The 25,386-nt window shown below is 42.3% G+C and overlaps 2 protein-coding genes across 3 annotated transcripts in view; one reads left to right on the forward strand and one right to left on the reverse strand.

The window, feature by feature from the left end:
- Positions 1–7,950, forward strand: part of ERICH6 (glutamate rich 6) — an 11,693-nt gene extending 3,743 nt beyond the window's left edge. The window contains exons 2-6 of the mRNA XM_050963720.1: positions 1,360–1,517; positions 2,471–2,556; positions 5,190–5,342; positions 6,616–6,847; positions 7,685–7,950. Coding sequence (XP_050819677.1) covers positions 1,360–1,517; positions 2,471–2,556; positions 5,190–5,342; positions 6,616–6,847; positions 7,685–7,948 — 893 coding nt within the window. The 3' untranslated portion in view covers positions 7,949–7,950. The remainder of the gene's footprint in view (positions 1–1,359; positions 1,518–2,470; positions 2,557–5,189; positions 5,343–6,615; positions 6,848–7,684) is intronic.
- Positions 7,315–22,331, reverse strand: LOC127057230 (glucose-dependent insulinotropic receptor-like). 2 transcript variants are annotated; one of them, XM_050966082.1, is made up of 4 exons: positions 20,778–22,331; positions 16,944–17,016; positions 9,726–11,185; positions 7,315–7,749 (listed from the first exon to the last, which is right to left on the reverse strand). In XM_050966082.1, the coding sequence occupies exon 3, from the start codon at positions 10,872–10,874 to the stop codon at positions 9,837–9,839; it is 1,038 nt and encodes a 345-aa protein (XP_050822039.1). In that variant the 5' UTR covers positions 10,875–11,185; positions 16,944–17,016; positions 20,778–22,331; the 3' UTR covers positions 7,315–7,749; positions 9,726–9,836. The 2 variants fall into 2 exon arrangements, with proteins under 2 accessions (XP_050822039.1, XP_050822040.1); XM_050966083.1 differs by lacking the exon at positions 16,944–17,016.
- Between the last annotated feature and the right edge of the window lie 3,055 nt (positions 22,332–25,386).

Consider the following 25,386-nt stretch of genomic DNA (forward strand, 5'->3'; position numbering starts at 1 on the left):
ACACAGACACAAGAAGAAATCTGTGGCCAGAAGAGTAGAGTTAAGGACAATAAGAAGAAGTTTTTAAAATGTTAGGAACAAGAAGAATCCTGACAATGGTATTGGTCCATTACTAGATGGAAATGGAAGAATTATCAATAATAATGCAGAAAAGGCAGAAGTATTCAGTAAATATTTCTGTTCTGCACTTGAGGAAAAAGAAAAGATGATTTAATCACATCTGGTGATAACAATCTTTCCATTCCATTCCACTTGTATCTCTGGAGCATGTTAAACAGAAGCTACTAAAGTTAGGTCCAGATAGCTAGCTCTTTTAGGATTCCTGGATGCATGTTGAGAGCTCACTGGATCATTAATACTGCTTTTCAATAAGTGTTGGAGCACTGGGGAAGTTCCAGAAGACTGGAAGAAAGCTAATGTGCCATTTTTGAAAAGAGTAAACAGGATGACCTGGGAATTATAGGCCTGTCAACATTGATCCCAGGCAAGATAATGGGAGCCACTGATCATTAAAAGAGGGTGGGTAATGTAATAAATGCAAATCAACATGCATTTATGGAAAATAAATCCTGTCAAACTAACTTGATATATGTTTTTGATGAGATTACAAGTTTGGCTGATAAAGGGAATAGCATTGTTGTAATGTACTTAGACTTCTGTAAGACGTTTGACTTGGTATTGCATGATATTTTGATTAAAACTAGAATGATATAAAATGAACACAGCACTCATTAAATAGATTAAAGACTGACTAATTGTTAGGCCTCAAAATGTAATTGTAAATGGCGAATTTTCATTGAGTGAGTTTGTTTCTAGGTGATCTCGCAGGGATCTGTTCTGGGCCCTACACTATTTAACATTTTTATCAATGATCTGGAAGAAATCTTGCAGAAGACACAGAAATTGGGGGAGTGGTAAATTAGGAAGAGGACAGCTCTGAGAGGTGGGAGCATGCCCAGTGAGGACAGAATTTTCAGAGATTTTAGCTGTTAAGCTTTAACAAATCTCTACAGAGACTGTGAATTTTTCAAATGCTTATAACTTGGGAAAATTTGGGCAGATTTCCACAGGTATGGCAAAATCCACATCCTTGACACAAGGGCCTGCTGCAAAGGAAGTAGGAGCCAGAGTGTTTCAGAGAAAAGGTCTCAAGAATGTAACAACTTATTTTTCCAGTGGCCATTTCCAAGCCAAGGCAGGCACCCAGCATGGAAAAATTCTGCCCAAACGGTTGAAGTCTGCAAGTTATAAGCAACTGAAAACAGGATCTTCTAATGAGAAATGTTGGGCAAACTTAATAATACGTGGTGCTACTAGCGCCCCACCTATAAATATGTAACTCTTTTCTTTTCTTCTTAGATTCAAAGCAACTCAAAACCATTTCCTACCAGCTCTCCCGTGAGCCACCCTCTCCTGGAAGCTGGACTCTCATGCCTAATGAGGCAGTTGAAAGAGTAGAGAAAGAGGAAATTAACTACAGTATTACTTGCTGTGACTTTACCATTGCGGGTGGAAAGGTAACAGCGCCCGTACTGTCTCTGTGATAGATCCCCACTCTTGGGTCTTACCCTTCCAGAGTGACATTCCCCTCTGTGCACAAGGCCATGCACTTAAGAAGGGCCTTAAATGATGTGTCGGCCTTTCACTGCCTCTGGTCATTGGGGTGAGTTTCACCCCCAGTGTGCAAGAGGCCAGGAACTCACAACACTGAGGAGTTTAGAGAGCTGCTCTCTCCACCTTCCACCATGTTCTTACCCACAGGTCTGTGTCAGTTCCTCTATCAGAGAGACAATGGCCAGCAAAGGAGCTTCATCCATTTGCTGCTTTGCCAGCAGCCACTGGGACAGTTTTAGCAACTTAAGCTTTTAGTGTTTCTTGCCAGTCAGAATCATGCTAATTTCCTTTTCTTTTTGCCTTTACCTGCTAGTCCTCTCCATTTTAGCTTGTGTCTGAAGTGGGAATACAGGGCAGTCCTCCTCCTGAGGAACATGAGCTGTGCCACGTAGCAGGGGAGCAGTATCTATTAATGAAAGCACTAGGCCAGCGGTTCAGGAGATCTGCGTTCTAATCCTAGAACTTCAAACCTTTGCTGCTTCTGGGAGCTGTGCGGAGTCATGGCATGTGCGGAGCAGGACAAGCCCTAGACTCCACTCCCCGGCAGGAGCTCGAGGGCCAGATTAAAACATCTGAAGGGCCGGATGCAGCCCCCAGGATGTAGTTTGCCCACCCCTGCCTTAGATTGTAGGGTCTTCAGGGCACTGATCCAAGTAACATGTGGAGGTTGAGTGAGGGGTGGGGGGGAATCAATATCAAATTTTTTAACTGCAAGCTAAGAGACAGGCTTTCCTGCAGTGGATGTAACAAGGCTCTTAAGAAGGTAAACATATGAACAACTAGGAAATTGTGCCTTTAACAGTGAAGTTTATGTGAAGATTCAACTCATCATTTTTTTCTTCTTTTTAATATGTAGCTAGTGAAGCGACTGTTCTTGGAAAAATACTACAAACACGGAGGAAAGTTCCTTACCATATTTCCAGATGGTACAGCACAATTATTGTATCCTTCACAAGGCTGGTTTACCTGAGCAGTCCAGAAATGTCATCACATTTTTAAAGATTAGTTCCTTTTACCTCAGAATAACTTGATGTATCACTCACATTTGCTACCACAGCCCAAACAAATGCTAATTTTAAAAAATTGATTTAGATTTTCAAGACCAACTAGTGACACCTTCAGTGGCCCTGATTTTCAGGAAGGACTGAACATCTGCCCTGTGAAAGTCAGATCCCTTCCTAATGTCTCAAGTTATGCACCTTGACAATTTAGGCTTTAAATCTTAATTAGTATTTTATGCTGATAAAGGCATGGTCTACAAATGATGCCAGTCTCAATCTGAGAAGTTCTATTCCTGATGACCAGAATAACTCCTCTTTTCTCCAAGGAACTCCAACTGCTGTAGTACTAGGTGTTACTGCTGTGATAGGTTCAAGATCTGAACGCCGTGCATTCTCAACTGAGCATTGCCTGGTAATATTTAATGACAAGAGGATGTTTGTTTGGAGAACTAGATTGGATTTCTATGTGAGAGGGCGGCAAGGCAACACAATAACAGAAGCCACTTATTTGCCAACCCCCCGCCCTGCAGTAACAGAAGGCACAGATACTAACTTAGAATCAATGTGAGGGAGGGGGAAGCAAAGCTTCCTCCAACCTGGGAATGGCAAAGGACAAAACCTACTGTGAAGTCTTAGCTGTCACTGTGGTAATTGCTACAGAGATTCAAGAACAGCCACAGTAAGCTCCACAACCTTAATTATAGTGGGGTTACTGCCACATTGTAATGAAACTGGCTTGCATCAGGGCATACTCTATTTTAAAGCATATGCATTCAAAACAGAACAGAACTTGGTATGAAATAACAAATACCTTTAATACCCTTAAGTATCCTAGAATCCTGTGGCACCTTATAGACTAACAGACGTTTTGGAGCATGAGCTTTCGTGGGTGAATACCACTTCTTCAGATGCATGTGGTGGAAATATCCAGGGGCAGGTATATATATGCTAGCAAGCAAGCTAGAGATAACGAGGTCAGTTCAATCAGGGAGGATGAGGCCCTGTTCTAGTAGTTGAGGTGTGAAAACCAAGAGAGGAGAAACTGGTTCTGTAGTTGGCAAGCCAAATCCTTGCCAAGAAAGAAACCAACAGGACACCACTGGCCATCACATACAGCCCCCAGCTAAAACCCCTCCAACGCATCATCAAGGATCTACAACCCATCCTGGACAATGATCTCGCACTTTCACAGGCCTTGGGTGGCAGGCAGTCCTACCCACAGACAACCTGCCAACCTGAAACATATTCTCACCAGTAACCTGGCACACCGCACCATAATAACTTCTAGCTCAGGAACCAATCCATGCAAACAAACCTCGATGCCAACTCTGCCCACATATCTACACCAGCGACACCATCACAGGACCTAACCAGATCAGCCACACCATCACTGGTTCATTCACCTGCACATCCACCAATGTAATATACGCCATCATATGCCAGCAATGCCCCTCTGCTATGTACATCGGCCAAACTGGACAGTCTCTACGGAAAAGGATAAATGGACACAAATCAGACATTAGGAATGGCAATATACAAAAACCTGTAGGAGAGCACTTCAACCTCCCTGGCCACACTATTGCAGACCTTAAGGTGGCCATCCTGCAGCACAAAAACTTCAGGACCAGACTTCAAAGAGAAACTGCTGAGCTTCAGTTCATCTGCAAATTTGACACCATCAGCTCAGGATTGAACAAAGACTGTGAATGGCTTGCCAACTACAGAACCAGTTTCTCCTCTCTTGGTTTTCACACCTCAACTGCTAGAACCAGGGCCTCATCCTCCCTGATTGAACTGACCTCGTTATCTCTAGCTTGCTTGCTAGCATATATATACCTGCCCCTGGAAATTTCCACCACATGCATCTGAAGAAGTGAGTATTCACCCACGAAAGCTCATGCTCCAAAACGTCTGTTAGTCTATAAGGTGCCACAGGATTCTTTGCTGCTTTTACAGATCCAGACTAACACGGCTACCCCTCTGATATTGAAACTAATAATTCTTCTGCCCCAGTTGGGCTACACTGAAGTTCTCTCTTCTTGGCCCTTAAGCTCAGGTCCTGCAAAGCATCTCCTAGGCTGACTTCCTCCCAGTAGGTTTTCCCTCCACTCCCTCTTTTCCCTGGGGAGTCCGGTAGCTTCCCTCAAGGACATCCCTGCTCTAACGGGTCCTGTCTCAGGACTGCCCCCACAGGTGCCGTATCTTTTCCATGGGGGTCTCATCCAACCTGACTCCTCCAGGCCCTTCCAAGAGAGAAAACACCTCTCCTAGATCTCCCCCTACTGAGTTACCAAATCTGTGTAAGCAGTTGTCTCTGACCTCCCTGCAGCTGGGGTCAGTCACCATCACACGCAGCTGGGGGTAGCTGCCAGGGCCCAGGTGAGGCTAAGCCTGAGACAGAGCCCCTTGGTTAAAATATTGGCAGCCCAGTCTCACGGGCTTTAAACAATATTCTAGCTGCTGTGACAACCTTTGTATTATAAAACACTTACTTACCAAAACTACTGCATGCTTAATAATAGGGCAGCGCTACTAGCCAAACAATGAGGCTTTGAACACCTTATCTGAACACAGCTATCCATCTGGCACTCTGGCCGTTATCATTGTGCAAAAGAGGAGCGGTTATATTTGTATAGTACAGGAAGACAAGCCAAATAATGCAAAAATTCAAGCAGTGTTTGAGTCCAGTGGCAAAGGTACTTGCTATCATCCAAACGGACTTGTATGGTATGTCCATGTAAATCAAATCACCCTGTTTAGCATGTGCTGACATATCTGTAGTCAGCAGGGTTATATCCCCCCTTTGTTTAAAAAGTAGCATTTTAATATATTCAAATGCCAAGCTATAGCGTAGGTCGGGTGCTTTCCAACTTCAAGTTTTATTTATGTTCTGAGGCCATGATCCTGCAGCCAGTTAATTGTGTGCATAAGCAAGCCCATTGAGGTGAATGGAACCACTCTTATGCTTAAAGTTAAGCACATATGAAATGTTTGTGGGATCAGGGCCTATTATTGTAAAACATACAAAGCCAGCCTAAATCACAGGTGAAGACTTAAGATGAAAACCGTAAATCCCTCTGAACTAGACATCGAACAACCCCTGAACTGTGGAGTATTTGCAGAGCTGCGTTTTGTGCACCGGGGACTCCTGCCTGGAAGCTGAGAAGCCTTGGGGTGGGATGATGTATGGGGAAAACTGTTAACAGTAATTCCACTTTTTACTCCCCACCCACACAAGCAATACATTTGCCTAAAATACCATACAGCAAAGTCAGTAAATGTAAAGTCCTGGAAACTGTGCAGTGAATTAGAGAGAAGAAAACACAGTGGGGTGAAAGCCTGTCATTTTTCTACTTCTGGTTATTTGGGGTTCAACTCTGCAAGGAACCAAATCCCCTGAGCAGCTTTTGACTTCAGTAACAGTTGAGCATCTCCTAGAGGTGCTGAGTTCTTTCAATACCGTCTGAAGTCAAGCCCTTAGGGCCTAGTTTTATGACCTACCTCAGCAGAAGAAAGACTCCCTCTAACTGTGACTAGGTTTAGACATGTAAGGGCCCGATCCTCCAGACCAGAGGAAGGCAACCTATGGCATGCGTGCCGTGAGCTGATTTTCAGTGGCACTCACACTGCCCGGGTCCTGGCCACTGGTCTGAGAGGCTCTGAATTTTAATTTAAAATGAAGCTTCTTAAACATTTTAAAACCTTATTTACTTTACATACAACAATAGTTTAGTTATATATTATAGACTTAGAGAAAGAGACCTAAAAATCTTAAAATGTATTACTGGCACGTGAAACCTTAAATTAGAGTGAATAAATGAAGATTCGGCGCAGCACTGCTGAAAGGTTGCTGATCCCTACTCCAGACCCTTACTCGTGCATAGTCTCTTTGATTGAAGGACAGTAAAAGTTTGCAGGAGTGGGCCTACATTGTATTAGTAACAGCAAGGCATGATCTGTTATGTAAAGCACTAATTTTATTAATTTCCTACTTGTTTAGGATAAACATAAATATTCACAGAGGACATTTTTCAGACCAAGCAGGCAACAGGGTGCGAATGTGGACCTGGCCAAATAGTTTGATGGACTCTGGACCCCCCGTTTCATTTAAACCCATCTTTATATCCTTGAACCAATATGTTGGTGTCAGGATAGTTGGACAAGACAAGATTGCGGTTTCTTTTCTTGCCATGGGCCAACAAGCCAAATTCAACGTGGGAACAAAAGTGCAGGTACTTTAGCGCACGCGCGCACCCACACACACCCCTCCACCCCCCACCGCCATGGACCACCTGCACAGCTCCTTGCCATTAAGCTTCCCTCCTTTTGTTTGGCCACAGGCAGCTTATGCATTTTCTGTAAAATGTTTAGCTCTTTTCCTCAAACCTCGCTGGTATCATCGTGGTCAGTTTGTTCGTTGTCTAACTTCCATAGAACCTCATCCTTAAGTCTCAAACTATTTCCAGAATTGGACCTACGCACCCCTGCAACTCCTATCCCCTCCCCGCCCCCAATAGTCCATATTATTGGTCTGCAACAGCCAAACACAGCTCCTCTATACAGATTATCCCTTCCAGAAGCACCAGTAATCTGCACTGGGTGATATTTAGATTGTTGAGGCCTGGGGAATGGATTAAATTATGCAGTGCACCCTTGTTTGTTGGAGTCAGGAAAGATGCAGGCAGAGGGGCATCTCCAGTTTAATTTGTTTCAAATATTTTATTTCAAATCACTGGGCATTTTATATGGTTCACATTGTTTCTAATGTCACAAGCCAGCAATGAGAACAGCAAATCAAGTTTTAATTAGCAGGAGTACAGGACATGCCACGAGAAAGAGAGAGAGCGCGAACATGTGTGCCTCCCCCTCACGGTTTGGATGGGGAGTGGGGCAGGCTTATGCTCCCATTGCTGGGTGTAGCTTTGCTGATGGGCACCTGTGGCTTGCAAGCTTTGCTCTCACGTTTCTCTCTGCTTCTGTGAGTTTTGATCCTCCAGGAACTGTTGATTGCTGTTCTAAACATAAACATTTTATAACTCTCCATCCCCTACACCTTCTTTCCTTCAAAGGCAAGGCAGCCTGGTAAACTTCCACCACCAAAACATGTATGCGAAGAAGACCTGCTGCTGTTTGCCTGCAAAATAAAGATTCAGCGTCTGTTTGATAGACTACATGGATGTTTAAACTTCCCATCTACTGAGCAGTGGGACAAAATCAAACCCCCTTCCTACCTTGCAACACAGGCTTTAAAATTACTGTACCTTTGTAAGAATTCTGACATAAGTGATGATGTTAACTGTTCAATAAGAGCTATAATAAATGCACTTGACTAGCAGTATATGTGTGTTGCATAAAGACAATATTAGTTTAATTATTCTGAGGAATATTTGCAGCTGTCTGTACTGAAGAATTGCATTGTTTATTCACATTTTTAAAAAGTAGCTTAAAGGAATCATATACACTAGGTTGAATTTAAGGACAGCCCTTTTTCCTTCTCTTACTTCAAAACCTATCCAGGAGGTCAGTAACCCACCTGCCACCAAGGACAGCACTTTCTACCTTTAGTAGTCCCGCTAGGCTAAGTGGGATTATTCATGAATTATACCTAGTGGTAAGTGGTTGTGGAATGATGCCCTTTGGGATGCACTGATTTACATTAACTGCATCAAAACATGCACTATTCAGGCATGAGTCGGAGCTGCTGCCTTTGCTCATTTCTAATAGTGGTTGAGAGTAGAACCATTTGATCTGTATTTAAAAATAGAGCCCCCCCAACTCCCAACTACAAAAATATTGTTTTTAATCATTTTCAGAAATGTAAAATTCCAGTGTGTGTGTAGCCTATATTAAAATAAATAGTATATTTAATATTTAAATCACCACTAGAAGGATGTGTGCAAACAATACAGTGAATGTGACTAGCTAACACTAGTACTAGCAGAGGAGCACATAACTGTTCCTGACAGAGCTCATGTGCTGTATTGAGTAAGAATTACACTCACCTTGTGTTAAAAAGAGAAAAGTTGGCCTGGGGCTACATGTCTTGTTTAATTTGTGCCCTTCTCACTGTAGCGGCTGAGCTCACACAAGGATTTTATGGATTTATCTTCACACCCCTATCACCAGCATGCAGAAGGGAAGCATTAATATCCCCATTTTATAGCTGGGGAATGAGGCACAGAGAGATTAAGTGACTTGCTCAAGATCTCTCATATACAAAATGTCAGCGAAAGAGCAAGGAACTGATCCAGCTCTCCCAAGTTCCTGTCCAGTGCCTTAACCACATTCTCTGCACACCAGTAGCAACAGTGCAGGCTTTCCCATTTTGTCCTTCAAGTGCACTCCTACCCCTAACTAGGAGGAATTTCTTATAGGGATGGTTCACGCTCCTTACCCACCTGATCCTTGCCCCCACTGCTAAGATTGCCAAATGGTGTTCGTTATGGTGGCATGTGTGATATGGACACCAATCCACTGAGCACTATGTGGCTGAAGCCACAAACCATCAGCCAGTCTTGGCCACTGCCCTCTGACCACCGCTATATTTTAAAAGCTCAGGAAAATATATTTACATATAGTAAAGCAAAATTGTGTTGTTTAGCTAATGCACAATATATTTTGATACAGAGGAAATACAGAGCCTGACCTCATTTTCACTTGGTAACAGACAGCAGCTGGGTAGGCTGACAGGTTCACTCATTCACAGAATGTGGCTGGCACAGGAAGATACGAAATGACTTCACCAAAGTAAAGATAAAGTAATAACCTGCTGCTGCTGGGTTTCTAAACAAGTGCAAATAAAGTCTCTTTGGCCCACACAGGAAATGATCTTGTGTGTAACTGCTCCTCGTGAATACATAACTTCAAAAGAAGTTACTCCTGATTTACCCAGGTCGGAGCAAGAGTGGACAGTGGCTCAGGGCACTGGTTTATAACACTGGTTGTAAAATATTGCAGAGTTTAGTTGTCCAAACAGAACTGTTACAGGCTATTTTAAAACACCAATACCCACACTTTTTTTTGTCAAAGTTTTGATTATGTTTTTCCCCAACCAGCTCAGCTACCTTTTACACAGAGGAGGACAAAAAGTAAAATAGTAAATCTGGATACCAGTCAATGTGCTCCAGGTCCAGGCGGTTGGTTGGTTATTACGCTAGAAAACTGTCAGTCTCACATTCCACTTCACTGGTGGTTCATGCAGAGCTTCTCTTCTGCTTTGGATCATGACACCGAGAAGACGATTTTGCAGTGGCTAGAACTGTTGAAGAAGGTAGTATTGGGGACTTGAACCTCAGATGAATTGGGTCTCTTAATCTCTCCATTGGATACGCCATCAAGGGCTTGGATATTAAAGTGAACCACAGCCAGAGGCTTTACTTGGCCTTTCTTCTTGCACATCAATTTGAGCAGCTGGCTTCTTATATCTTTATAGTACAGAGCATAGATAAGGGGGTTGATGAGGGAGTTGATTTCTCCCAGCAGGAATAAGACATCCGTTATCGGGTCAGCTAGGTTGCAAGAGTCACAAGTAGCTTGCACAAAGCCTGCCAGGTAATAAGGTCCCCAGCAGATGGTGAAGCCGACAATCATTATAAGTACTGTCCGCAGTGCCTTGAAGTGGCGGAGGTGAGCAGTAAGGGGTTCTGTTTGCAGGCAGGTGCGCCAGATTCGCTTGTGCTGTGAGTAGGCAATCCTCCCAACTGAGATGTGCAGGCAGATCATGACCAACAAGGAAGGGATGAAGATCCCAAAGCAGGTCACATATAGGTAGTCACTCTTGGCTGCATACAGGAGCCCACAGTAGCCCGTGTAGTTGCTTTGCTGCAGGGAGGGAGAAATCAAAGGCATGTGACCAAACAAGATGGAGACGGCCCACAGGATGGCGAGAGAGAAGATGATGGGTTTTTTGTTCAAGAGGGCAGGATAATAAAGGGGGAGCTTCACTGCCAGGTATCTATCCAGGGAAATCAAGAGCAAGGTGAGAATGGAGCCTATGCAAGGTGTCATGCTCATGCAGATCCGCAGAAGACAAAAGGATAAGTTCTTGTCAAAGTCTCCATCCAGGATATCATCCAGTGCCTCTGCAATGCACATCACTCCCACCAGCAGGTCTGCAGCAGCCAGATTAAGTATGAAGATGTAGCTTCTGCCTTGCTGCTTTTTCATTAGTTTGTAGACAACTACAATTACCAGCAGGTTGGCTGAGGGGATGAAGAAGCCCAGGAGAAAATGTAACACTGCATATGAGATGTGGCTCATCTTCCGTCGGAGATGAGGATGGGAGACACATTGGCTCCAAGACGTGTAACTGACTCCACAGTCTATACTGACTCCACCAGAGAAAGCCAAGCTGGAAGAAAATGTGCAGCTGAAGTCTGGACTGAAAGAGCAGGACCCAGTGCTTTCTGGGGTTTCAGCAGAAAATTAAGACCTGGTTCCTTTAACTCTTGGCTGATTCTTCAAGAGAGAGGTTGTTCTCTTGGCGGCTTGAAGAACAGAGTATGGACATTCCCTCAGTCCGCTGCAGTTTCCAGATCTTTCAGATTTTTCTCTTTGCCCACAGAGATGTGCTGGGAGATGGAAAAAAAACAACCCAAAGTCCTTAGCTGTTGGCAGCAGGAGGCTACTGGCAGAATAAACTCAATGGAGTGGGAAGAGAAAGTGATTGGGGATGTTTGCTTGTTCAATCAGTTCCTGTATGTGTCTTTGACGCAGAAAGATAAGAAAGGTCTTTATCAAATAAAGCAAAGATAAATTATAACCCCTGACAGGTGTCTAGAATAAGTGCAAACTAAGAAGAGTCTCCTGACCCACACGGGAAATGATCCCCCATGTATAACTGCTACTGTTAAACACCCACTGCTAATAATGGAGAGACCAGAATTTGTTCCAGAGCGGGAAATGTATCTCAGTTACCACAGAGGATCACAAAATATGGTCAGTGAGTGCTATGTGCCAAACACCAGACTAAGATTATCAGTTAATTGGCTTTCTCAGAACTCTCTCTTCTATTGACTGTGAGAAACTCTTGGAACTATGGCAACCAATGAACTTTAAACACAGTGCTTCTAAATTGAGAGACAGCACCAAAATCCCAGCTAAAACACCAAGGACAGCAGCAGCCCAGCACCAGGAAGAAGCGCCCAGCCCAGCATATTGTTGTTTCAGATCTCGTATGTAACACTGACTGGAATGATAAAAAGAAGCTTCCATGTAAAATAATTCACCTTTGTATTATTGCAGGCTAATTTTAGCCAAGTAATAGGAAAGTGTTATCTAGCGATGCACCTAATCACTAATAATAAGCCCTAAGTCATCACTAGATCTCAAAGTGCTTTACAAAGGAGATCAATATCATCACCATTTTACTGATGGGGAAAGTGAGGCACAAAAATGGGAAGAGACTTGCTCAAGGCCACTCAGTAGGCCAGTGGCAGAGCCAGGACTAGAACTTAGGTCTCCTGAGGCCCAATCCAGTGATCTATTAGCTAGGGCACACTACCACACACTAGGACTCTTGACTTCACCATTTAGGGGAAATTGACATTTTTGCTGACACCTAACTCAATAGGACTCCAGGCACATAGGTTTCTGCCGATCACCATTCACAAAGCCATGAAAGTCCTAATGCCCCACATGTCCCTAATCCCACTCCACAGCTGATGGGCAGCATGGAGCCTTAGTTCAAGTGGAAACCATGGAGGCCCCACAGCAAGCTTTTCAAACTGGGATGGGGAACGCTTATCTCACTCACAGGCCCTATCCTGTAGGCATCCTCAGAGCACAGAGACCTGTCAGGCCTCATACCCCAAGGCCCGGATGCAGGCCACCAATGGGAGGTGTGACATATCATTCCATATTCTTTATGAAAATATGCTTATGATACAAGTACGATATAACAGATAATTTATGCAAAATGGCTCATGTGAGGTATCATTGGAAAGGTTATGATTTACTGAATGCGATTATCCAATTTGTATGCATGTATCATTTCTGGATCTGAAATTAGGAATATTGATTATGTATCTGTATTTCAAATGTGTTACTTTGGGTGACGGCCCCTGGTAACACTTTAGGTACAACGGTGAAAAGCCCGACAGTGCTGATGACCCATCAGCACGAGATAATGGACTGTAAAAGGGCTTAGTCTTCCTGTGAACCTGTGGGTCAACCTGTGAAGAATGGCTAGAGGTGCTCTATAGAGGCATGTGACCATGTCATCTGATACCGGAACCCATCTTGAATTCTGTACTTTTCCACAAGATGCTGGGTGCGTGCATCAAACTAGGAAACAAAGGACTCCTGCCTTATGCAAATCCTATTTAAGGGTGGGGAGTGAGGTAATGCAGGTTGTCAGTTCTCCCTGCTACCCCACCCAAGATGACTGCTGGAAACAACTAAGACTGAACTGGGAGTGAATTAAGACCTTCACTAGGAGGCATGGTGAAGCAACTGGAATGGGTTACCTAGGGAGGCGGTGGAATCTCCATCCTTAGAGGTCTTTAAGGCCCGACTTGACAAAGCCCTGGCTGGAATGATTTAGTTGGTGTTGGTCCTGCTTTGAGCAGGGAATTGGACTAGAGGACCTCCTGAGGTCTCTGCCAACCCTAATAATTCTATGATTCCAAAGAACTGGACCCAGGTGAAAGGGCATCTGGCCTGTGGAGAAGATTATTAGAACCACGTTTAGAGTGAGAACTTGTAACCACTTTCTTTAGTGTATTAAGCTTAGTTTGTGTGCTCTATTTTCTTAGTAATCTGCCTTGTTCTGTCTGCTACCTCCTGAACTACTTAAAATACACCTGTTATAGTTAATAAATGTATTTCTGGTTTACAATATAACCTAGTTTATGTGATTTCTAACTGGGGGGAGGGGGAGAGCAGGCAAGAAGTTGTGCATACCCTCCTCCTCTACATTGAGGGAAAAGGCAAATTTCATATAATTTTGGGTTTGTACTCCAAGTATGGGGGGGGGGGGGCGCAGAGACAGGACATCTGGGTGCTGTGGCAGGCCCCTTAAGCTGAGCCTTCTCAGAGCAGATCTCTGTCTCTCTGTTCAGCTGGGTGTGGCCCTGCCTGTGTGCTTGGCTGGAAAAGGCCAGGGAGCCTAGCCCAGCAAGACCAGGTAAAAGGGGGCCCAGGCTGGCCAAATAGTCTGCCTCAGTGGCATCCCAGGTGACATCCCAGGGGGTCCAACCCATCACAGGGTCAGTCCAGCACTCACACAAAAGCCCACAGTAGGCACAGGAAAAAGTAGGGTGAGCATGAGAAAGGTATTGAGTGTGGTCAGGAGATAGTCTATTTCAATCGCTAGGGCATGTGCTAGCTAAAATGTCTGACGTAGCTTTGGTGCCTAACTCCAGAAGAGGGTTTGCAGCTAAGGATCTTGAGCAGAGGGATCAGGTACCTGCACCAGGTTAGCCACTTAGGCTCCAATTCCCCTCTCCTTGGCATTTAGCTCCTGGCTAGCTTTGACAGCTCCCCACTTGGCTTGCTGGCATCGGAGGATGCCTTTCTCACTCTCCCCACCTGTTGTATGAGGAGCCTAGGTGGCTAACTCAGGACTGACGATTCCTACAGGTGGCAGAGGGAAAGAAAGCCTCTAAAAGTGACCTAAAATATCTTCTCTGTACATTCAAAATGTCATGATTTCAGAGTTTGATATGTTGGTAGCTTCCAGGGCTAGAAGACAATGCCAAGTCTCGCTTTAAATACAAAGTTCACATTTCTAGTCCTGCAGCATCACGAGGTATTGGGCATTAAACCTGTCATAGGCGCAAGCCTGAGTAGTGCCCACCCTTGCTATCAGGCAGATGAGAGGGGAATTCCACAACTGGAGGGGAAGAGAAAGCATTTCTGTGGCACCTGCACAGAGCAGCTGATTGGTAAAATCATTGCTAGGGGAGAAGAGTTGGTAGCCAGAGTGCAGGAGCAGTGATTAAAAGAACAGGATAAATACTGGAATCAGGTGATAAATAGCTATCCCAACTATCAACAGCTTACCACATCGCGCCCGCGCGCGTGTGTGTGTGTGTGTGTAATTTCATTGTGATTTATCCCCTAACTAAATCAGAACTAACATATGACTATTCGTGGTTATATATAGATGCAAGCAAGGAAACAGCATTATGTATCACCTGCACTATTTGTATATAAGTGCAGGGTGACCTCTTAGAAGGAACTATAAAACCAATGAACAGAAGCCAAATTGTCCTCATTTTCTCTGATAAGATGTTTTTGCACAGCGAGATTAAAGAAAATGACCTTATTTATAGGGAAACAACTCAGAACAGGAGGAAATTAAACAAATATCCCCTCCAATGAAGTTAAGATATAAAAGCATTTTGAAATCTCCATGAAAACATATGGCATTTTGGCCTGACACAAGGAATGGGCCATATGTCTAATACCATGTCACACCTACAACACATTTACCATTTACAGAAACCCTTTTGCCCCATGGCGCAAGCAAACATTGGCAGCATGTGGACTGCATAACCCTGGCAGCTGGTTTTGTTTACAGCTTTCCTGACTCTGGTCCATATACTTGAACACTCCAAATTCACAGTATTTTGAATCACCTTCAGAATTCAGGACAAGAAATGTGGCTGCAGGATGCTCTGGGTCAACAAACCTTGGGTTTTTTTGTACAGGAAAAGACCCACATTTTTATTGAGCCCCAAATTGCTATGCTTCCTCTAGCCCAGTAAATTAATCTGCCACAGCACCTCTCTTCCTAGGACTCTCACTGCCTAAATCATTGCTTTCAGATCAGCATAGCTATCACAGCATCATGCATTAAGTTAGGATTAGAACAGCTGAGAGTATTATGATGTATTATTTGTATTTCTGTAGTGCCCAGGAGCCCTAGTCATGGACCAGGATTCCATAGTGCTAGATGCTGTACAAATAAGAAACAAAAGGAAGGTTCCCGCTACCTGTCCCCAGAAACTAGGAGCATTCCTGTTTGGTTCTTACATAAACCGGTATTTTGTAATACTAGAGTCTGGTCTGCAGTCTGGCCATGTGAAGGAAGAAAGTGATAGATGAGGACATATGTGCCTGAATGAAACCTGTGTGAAAATCCTCCTTTCCTTCCCTTCCCCTTTGCATGAGATACCCAATTCTGCACATGTACTTTAAGCAGGGTGGCAGGAAAGATCCCCAGGGGAGACAGAATTGGTGAAAGAAGGGATACAACTTCCCTATCTGCCGGAACTTGCCCAAGCTACACCTCTGATCCTGTGTGTGCCCAACCTCAGAGGGGCCTGGTTTTCACTCGGGTTGATGTAGCTGGCAGCAATCATGGATCACAGATGGGCTTTAGTCTAGATACCAGAGGGTTTAATTACAAGAGCAGTAGGGGCAAGAGATAAGACTGGGTCCAGTTCCTTCCCATGCTCTATGACTATCTAGCTAACATACCTTCACCTAATGTCACAGATGTATCTTTAATCTTTGCAGGGGGCATTAGAAGCAGTATCAAGCTGTTTGCGCATATACATGCACTGAAGCAATAAGCACCTGTGGAAGTTTCTTAATATGGCAGAGACTAGGAGAAGAAAATGGGGAGTGTTCATTTATAATAGGGCAGGGGACAAGTGCAGGTGTGCTCCCATCGCTCATAGTCCTTCAACCAGCTATTTGCTAGAGTTGATTATTTGTGATGTTCATTAAAGTGACCTTATTTACTGAAGAACAGTTTGCACTTTTCAAATGATTTATATGAGGTTCGTATCTTGTTATGGATTAAAAATCATTTTATATATAGTCATTTTCACTTCTGTATGCCTGTACCTCACCTTCACAGAGTGAACTGGTTCACCTAAAAACAAATCCAATAATTCATCAATTTAGCCTCTTGCCAAACATTCTATAATCATTTAGCTTACATTTATTACATATTTTGATTCTAAGTCAACAAATCCAAGTAAGATATTACTTTTAGCCTCTTGTTAATGACCAGTATGAGAGCACCACTAATAGCTTTGCAAACATTGTTTTAAAGGGATTTGTACCATTCCATTTTATCTAGGCAGTTCACATACAGCATTTATCAACCTTTTAGGGATTAAAGCTTTTATCTATCTTGAGAAAATAGTATTGCTTTTCCATGGTTAAACTAAGAGTATTGTTCTTGTTCAATAAACTAAGATAAAGGGTCTGATTTGGATTTCATTTGCAAAGATGTAAATCAGGAGAAACTACTGAAGTAATGGAAGTAAATCCAAATTCTCAGCAGTCTGAGATATGAATTTGAGTCAAATATTTATTACCATGTAATTCATACAGCACTATCACATACTAAAAGCAGTAGAAGTGGGTTACCTGATACAGCATCAGGATGCATCCACTCACAGTTCCTCCTTCTCTTGGTGGTTGGGTAATTTTAGTACTTTGGCTATGAAGAGTCCCAAAAGCAGAATACATTCTTTACCCTCGTTAGGCCATGGAACTTTATCTCTGTGGCTTCACCAATTGCTTCCACAGGCTAAACAGTTGCTTGGCCTTTCCCAGGTTAGTTAGACCCTTGTTCTTTTATCCCTCAGTGCTAGCATCATAAGCCTTTCTCCTCCGAGTTACAGGGGTCCCACACTAACCCTCAAAATGGCATTATAGTCCTCCCTCTGTTACAGACTGCAGGTCTGGGACCCTAAACTCTTAAGGGCTGCCAACCTTCTTCTGAAAATCGGTGGCTTCCTGTTTCACAGGATAACATTCTGCCACAATCCCACACCTGCATTAAATAGCCTCAGTATAGATTTGTTTTTCTTCCTAACCACTTTACACTAGTCTTTTCCCCAGGTAACCCTACAGAGCCAAGTCAGGCCTCAGGTGTTCCCTCACACCCAATCTCTCCCCTCAGAAGTTACTGCTTTCACACCAGGCCCTGTTATCAGTCTCCAATCACATGATCCATCTCAGTCACTTGCTCCCTTGAGGTATTACAGCTCCCATGATTTGGGCAAAAACCAGGCACAGGTAAGAATTGAGATGGAAATGTGTTTAAAAGGCACAAAAGGCTTTTCAGAAAGCCTTTGACAGGGTCCATCACCAAAGACTTGTAAGCAAAGTAAGCTGTCATGGGATAAGAGGGAAGGTCCTCTCATGGACTGGTAATTGGTTAAAAGAAAGGAAACCAAGTGTAGGAACAAATGGTCAGTTTTCAAAATGGGGAGAGGTAAATAGTGGTGTCCCTCAGGGGCCTGTACTGGGACCAGTGCTATTCAACATATTCAAAAATGACCTGGAAAAAGGGGTAAACAGTGAGGTGGCAAAATCTGCAGATAACTATCTTGAGTTGTTTTGTAAGTCCCAGGAAGACTGTGAAGAGCTTCAAAAGGATCACTCAAAACTCGGCAACAAAATGGCAGATGAAATTCAGTGTTGATAAATGCAAAGTAACACACATTAGAAAACAATCCCAACTATACATATAAAATGATGGGGTCTAAACTAGCTGTTACCACTCAAGAAAAAGATCTTGGAAGTCATTGTGGATAATTCCACAATGGCTGTCAAAAAAGTGAACCGAATGTTGGGAATCATTAAGAAAGGGATGGATAAGAAGACAGACAATATCATACTGCCTCTATGCCACGGTACGCCCACATCTTGAAAACTGCATGCAGATGTGGTCACCCCATTTCAAAAAAGAGATATTGCAATTGGAAAAGGTTCATGTAAATACCTTTGAAAAATCTGGGCCTTGGTGTTTCAGAGTCAGAGAAAGATTTCACTGACACCACTGCAACTTTTTCAGTGGATTTACTCCTGATTTACACCATTGAGAGATGAGAATGAGACTCGATTTGTACCTCAAGCAGCTTACACAGTAAGTGCCAGCTTCTGATATTCATACTGGTATAAACCCAGAGTAACTCCCAGAGCAGTCAGTGGAGCCACATCCACGTAACGTTAGAATACATGGGCCTGATTCGCCACTATATGGTGTTTTGTATCCTCACTTACAACTGTGCTAAGTGAACACTGAGGTAAAAATGTTACCAAATTAGAATTTGCCTCTTATACTGCTATTAGAATTCTACATGAACTTTGCATGTGGGTTCATGGTAACTGATAAAGATTTCTAAGAACTAAAAATTAGATCCTATAAAATAGAACGTTTCGGAGAAACATTATGTCAGAATAACTGGTTTCACATGAAAGATGAACTAGAACTGTAGTTCTAATGTTAGTTTATCTATGTGTTATCCTATATTGAGGGTTCATGTTTCTGAGAGCAAATAATTAGGATCTTTATGGGGAAAAATCCTGCAAAGACCACCACAAAAACTGAAGATATATGATCAAAAATTAGAACTGTTTCACAGAACTGACTATCTTCTGAGTAAAACAAGTCACCCTGATTAAGTACCACAAACTATAAAGTACACCTCTTCCCAGATATAACACGAATTCCGCTATAATGAGGTAAAGCTCCGCTCGGGGGGGGGGGGGGAGGGCGCGAGGCTGCGCACTCCAGTGGACCAAAGCAAGTTCAATATAACACGGTTTCACCTATAATACAGTCAGATTTTTTGGCTCCCGAGGACGGCGTTATATCAGGGTAGAGGTGTATTCTATTAACACTGAACAATGGGCTCTTAAAGGAAGTGTCACTTGCACACCTTCTTAAGTGACTGCCAACATTCTTCTCTCTTCAATCACCGTTTTCTGATTGAAAACATTCTATAGTAATTACTGTTTAACAGGTTTCAGTATAAATCACAAAAACAAAATGTAATGAACCCTGTGACTCAGAATTATATACAGGATTGAGGCAAGGAAAAGCTGTGTGTCCAAAAGCCAATAAAAGAGGGTTATACTCTTTGCATACTTAATAAACACCAGTATAGTTACCCATACACTTTACCTAACATATTGCATATAGTCTTGATCTGATAAAGAAATGCTGAGCTCCAAGATTCTCTTTGGAAAGAGATGAACAGTTATTTTAAAATCCAGTGGGAAGGCTAGATAAATAGCAGTAGGATTTTTTGCTTGATAACAGTACATGAAAATTCATAACCTAGCAACAGATTTAAGCAGTCATATACATAGACAGAAAACAAGTAATTTCACCTAACTTGGCTGTATGTAAGTAATGATAATGATACTAGAAAACATTTTGATTCATCTATTTCACATGAAATTGTGTTTCACATGGGATGCTATGGGGAGGCCATGCTAATGGATCATCAAAAATAAATAGGTATCCTTTGAACAGCAATCAAGGAGAATTTCAAATTCAGGTTATTGTATGCTTAAATGTATGCATGTGGTTTCACTGAGGAGTGGCTGGGTGGAGTGTCCTGATGTTACTGCATTCAAATTAGTCCCTAAAAATCTTTGAGGAAGGGCCTACAGTAATTCCTATTCAAGGTGACAGATGCCTCCAACTGATTATGGAGCTCACTTTGTTTCTATTCAAACTGCCAAAACATTAAATAGTGTCAGAAGCACCAGGTCTTAATACCCAATGGTAACATATGAAGGCAATAGGACCTGCAGGTGCTCAGCACTCTGGGAGTTAGATTTCCAATTTTAAGCACCCAAGTTTGACAGTTCTGGACATTTGGATTTGACAAGGGCTAGGCACATTACAGAACTTCTGCATCTTTGTAGCCAGTAGTTTCACACATAACTTAGCACTGGAGATAGGGTGACCAGACAGCAACTGTGAAAAATCTGGACAGGGGGTGGAGGGGTAATAGGCACCTATGTAAGACAAAGCCCCAAATATCGGAAGTGTCTCTATAAAATCGGGACATCTGGTCACCATAACTCGAGATAACTGCCTTCCTGTGACTGAGCTAAGGAGGAAATAATGGCCCTAAACCCATCAGGAAGAGGGTTGGGGTCTTACTCTCTATAGCTGTGAACTGAGCTGGGGTCTTCCCAAAGCGCAAAGGGATCTAGTTATGTTTGGTCCAGATCCCAAAGGCCAGCCCTCATATGTAGACCAGTCTTGAAGGCAAATTCTGGTGATCTAGAATATCATATTGAAAAAACCCTTAGATAACACTCTCTCAGGAAGTGAACTGAGCACAAAAAAGAGCCTACTGACCCCTAAATTTCTCTCCTAAAAGAACTCCGTTCCAGAATGTGGGGAGGGAATTGAGTAAACCTTCCTCCCACTTCCCAGCCTTCTCCCCACACCTGTTATGACCATTTGAAGAGATCTCCCATGTAGCTAGCCAACATCTGTTAAGAGCTTTCTTGGTCTTCTGTGTACTGCTTGCTCTGGACTTTATGCACTGGAATTCACGGCCATATGCCACTACCCCATCCTCAGTCAGGATTCTGCAACTAGTGCAGGTGCTGTATCCAGTGGTAACGGAGACTGACAGCTAAGGAAGGGAGTGGCTCCTGAGACAAGCAAACAGAAAAAACAGGACTTGCTTCAGGTAGAAGTGGTCACGTTGCAATAGATATAATGCTACCTTTCTCCACAGCAAAGAACTTTAGAATTGGCTTATCATCCACTTACATCTAATTGAGAACATCCACAACCTTACCTAGTCTGATTTCACTTTTCAGCATTCACAGAACTCTTGACTGGGCATACAGTCCTTTGCACTGGTCATTTCCATATGACAGAAGAACTATTGCATGTCTTCTTTGTTAAACTGCACCTGTTTCCCGAAATCCATATCTTACAATATGCCCAATAACTTTTTATAACTATGACACTGCATTCTCTCTCCTTTCTTACGTACCTCATATGTACAAAATGTCAAGAACACAGCACTCAATTAAAAAAACAAAAAACCTATTACAGTACAAACTTCCCACGGCTATGATAAATGTATTTGAATAACACTTTTGTATCTTTGAGAATTCACTGAGATGGAATAGTAACAAGAAGTCAGTACAAAACGAATAGTGCTCCTGTGAAGTGTACTTCTTCTAGGTTTGTTTTCAGCTCTACCTGGAAGAATCCAGTTATTCTTCGTAGTCATACTTTCACAAGTAATAAAAGTACACCAATACTTCACACAACAAATGAAAACTCTTTATTTAAATTAATTTGCTTAGTTTATATTTAGGACATATAAAGGCCCAGCTTTTCAATTCTATAGACTGATCAAGGGAAAACTCTTGAGCTGGCCAATACAATTTGAGAAGCAGTTGGTCTTAGTTTTTCCTGAAATCACAAAAGTGGTAATTACTCTGCATATAGCTTTGTTCATATAATTTATAATGCACTGTTCACTCTGCAATATATTTTGAAAAATATACAAACTGATATAACCAAATTAGAGATATTTGATAGGAAACTGTCTCTTTAAAACAGTTTAGGAATAAATCAGTATTCCTATAATTCCATTTTAATCTACAAAAAGAACAAATTTATATAAAATTACAACAGATTAGACAAACTTTTTCCAAGAAAAAAAGATATCAACTCAATCTTCCATTGTGTGACACATGAATATAGAACAAAAAAGTTACAGTTAGTAATGCCTGCATTGTTTAGCGATGAATTGGTTGACTTAACTCTTAAAAAAAACTATACAGTATTATTGCACTCCATGACTGTGCAGTAATTGGAAACATGCCAGCACTGAAAGATGTCTTGCATTAAGGTTTTTTCAGGAGGTACAACACGACTGAAAAGAAAGCATCCAGTCTGCACTAACAGCTTGCTGTCTTCAGTACAGGCCTTCATAGGTTTCAGTCACGCTGCCTTTGGGAAAGTGTCACTTAATGGCTGAAAATACATTGAGACAAAAACATTGCATCAGTGGACAATTAAGTCAAAACATTAAAAACAATGGCAAGTTGCTTCCATGATGCACTTGTACATCTGAACAAGTTGCAAGTCTGAACACCTTCAATCCTGAACTATGGAGAAAACCTATGTGACGGCAGAGCCTACTCAACTAATATTAGAAATACATGTGTATAATTCAGTTAAGTGACAAAATGGTGCGAGGGGGACATTGTCCATAAATATATGATCAATGTAAACACTAAAAAGGGAAAGGAACTACATAGGAAAGTACAGAGGATATAGCTAGGAGTACTGGGATTAAGTTGAGGAAAGGAAAAATTAAGGCTGAAAAAAAATCAGGAAAGTCTTTCTAACAGAGGAACTTACTGCAGAATCTTCAGAGGGTAGTTAAAGAACTAAAAAAAAAGTGTATAGCCAGAAACAGTATAGTACAATAAAACCTACCTTCGGCCTGGTCTACACGACAGAGTTAGATTGACATAAGGTAGCTTACATCGACCTATGTAAGTGTCTACAGTACAACGGTGCTCCTGCTGATGCAACTCGCCCACTATATTGACTTAACTCCATCTTTGTGAGAAACATAGTGCTTAGGTCAATGTAGCTAAGGTAATACAATGTCTGCGTAGATACTGCGTTACTTACATCACCTGTTGGCTGACATCTGGGAGCTCTGCTGCCACCTCCCAGTGAAGGACTGGGGGGCGGTGATGAAGGAGCCTGAGCTCAGAAGCAAGGCTCCCAACTGTCAGCCCCATGCCCGCCATACCTCAGGGCTGACAGCCCGAGCCCCCAGCCCAGCACACATTCACAGTGGGAACCCTCCCCCTTCCCAAGGGCTGACAGGACCAGCAGCAGCCAATTCCACAGCATGAAGCCTACCAGCCCTGAAAATTCATTCTTGTCAGTTTCAGGGCTGCTATTATTTCATATTTGGTCTCTGGCTCCAGCTCTCATTCCTCCCAGGCTGGACCCAGAGAGGAAATGTGAAAGAGCAGCAACCTTTAACAAGAAGGTCATTTTCATGGCTGGTAGGCTCCTTGCTGTGAAATTGAGCCTAGTGCCTAGCTCACAGCTAAGGCAGTCAATCCTGGTGTGAGGGGAGTCCAGCTGTGAGCCCAGCACAGCTGTCAGTACCTCAGAATGCCCCACTTCAGTCAGTGCAAGCACTTCTGGTGAGGACATACACCAGTGGCAGAAGGACGGTAGTGTGGACATTAACAGCTGATTTAATTAGCTAATTTTGTAGTGTAGACAAGCCCTTGGGGACTACCTCTAAAGAGAGAGCACTTGCTGAGATCTACCTGCAGAAGCCATGGACCACCAGATTAGTGTTGGTATGCAAACCTTTGAAGAGTGATCACCTCTTACTAACGACCACTTCTGCTAAACCCCATGAGTGGGGTTCTTGGGAGATTTTACTGTATTATCAGATTTAGAATCCTGTTATGTTAAATCAACTCAAAGAAAAAAATTCTAGGCTATTGCACAAACAAATTTTACAATCTATGTTGTCAGCAGTAAGAGAAAACTTCTCCAGAATCCTGCAGAACACATCCAATATGCAAAACATTATAAGGGGATTAAGATGTGTCTCAGAACAATCTGGAAGATATATTTAAGATTCTGTATCCTGCTGATGGTTATTGTGTTGCTTGCTAAAGGATAAGTATGGATTAAAAATCAGGCTTAAGTGGTTTTGCAGAATTTAAGTCAATGACTTTATATAAAGAATACAGGTGTCAATCCCTTTGAAGTCTGATCTCCACCATGATCTGATCAACAGGCTGGCTGGCAGGATTCACTCGGTGCAATGGCAAGGGGAGATGGAGTTGGCCTGAGTCCACCATCAAACAGAATAAGTGCTAGGTACTCACTAAAGCTTTTGGTAATAGACCGACTTGAAAATCATTGTCCATTTAAAGGGCAACATTTCCTGAGTCTATGTGATTTCCTTCATTTATAAGATTTTTTGCACACAGTAGAATCAACTATCAATCACAAAAATCCACTCATGTTACAAGAAATAGATTTTCCTTCTTACTGTCATAAGGTAAACCTTTAACTTGTATTATCATGAAGTGTTATGCAAAAAAGTTATATTACACTAAAATGTAGGGCTGTCCATTAATCGCAGTTAATTCATGCCGATTAACTAAAAAAAAATAATCACGATTAATTACAGTGTTAAACAATAGAATACCAACTAAAATGTATTAAATATTTTTGGATGTTTTTCTACATTTTCAAATATATTGATTACAACACAGAATACAAAATGTACAGTGCTCACTTTATATTATTTTTGATTACAGATATTTGCACTGTAAAAACGATAAAAACCAGTATTTTTCAATTCACTTCATACAAGTACTGTAGTGCAATCTCTATCGTGAAAGTGCAAATTACAAACGTAAGGGTTTTTTGTTACATAACTGCACTAACAAAACAATGCAAAAAACCAAACAAACAAAAAACCACTTACAAGTCCACTAAGTCTTACTTCTTGTTCAGCCAATCACTAAGCCAAACAAGTTTGTTTACTTTTACGACAGATACTGCTGCTTGCTTCTTATTTACAATGTCACCAGAAAGTGAGAATAGGCATTCGCATGGCACTTTTGTAGCCGACATTGCAAGGTATTTACGTGCCAGATATGGTAAACATTCATATGCCCCTTCATGCTTTGGCCACCATTTCAGAGGATATGCTTCCATGCTGATGACGCTCACTAAAAAAATAACAATTAAAATTGTGACTGGACTCCTTAGGGAAGAATTGTATGTTTCCGGCTCTATTTTACCTACATTCTGACATATGTGTCATGTTATAGTAGTCTTGGGTGATGACTCAGCACATTGTTCATTTTAAGAACACTTTCATTGCAGATTTGACAAAACACAAAGAAGGTACCAAGGTTTAAGAATCTGAAGTGCCATCCAAAATCTGAGAGGGATGAGATGTGAAGCATGAGTTCAGAAGTTTTAAAAAAGAGCAGCACTCCAATGCGGAAACTACAGAACCCAAAC

The sequence above is a fragment of the Gopherus flavomarginatus genome, chromosome 8, assembly GCF_025201925.1.
Source record: "Gopherus flavomarginatus isolate rGopFla2 chromosome 8, rGopFla2.mat.asm, whole genome shotgun sequence".
Classification (NCBI taxonomy): Eukaryota; Metazoa; Chordata; order Testudines; family Testudinidae; genus Gopherus; species Gopherus flavomarginatus.

Bases quoted from the DNA above. Each gene is read 5' to 3' on its own strand.
- LOC127057230 (XM_050966083.1), bottom strand. From the start codon at position 10,874: ATGAGCCACATCTCATATGCAGTGTTACATTTTCTCCTGGGCTTCTTC.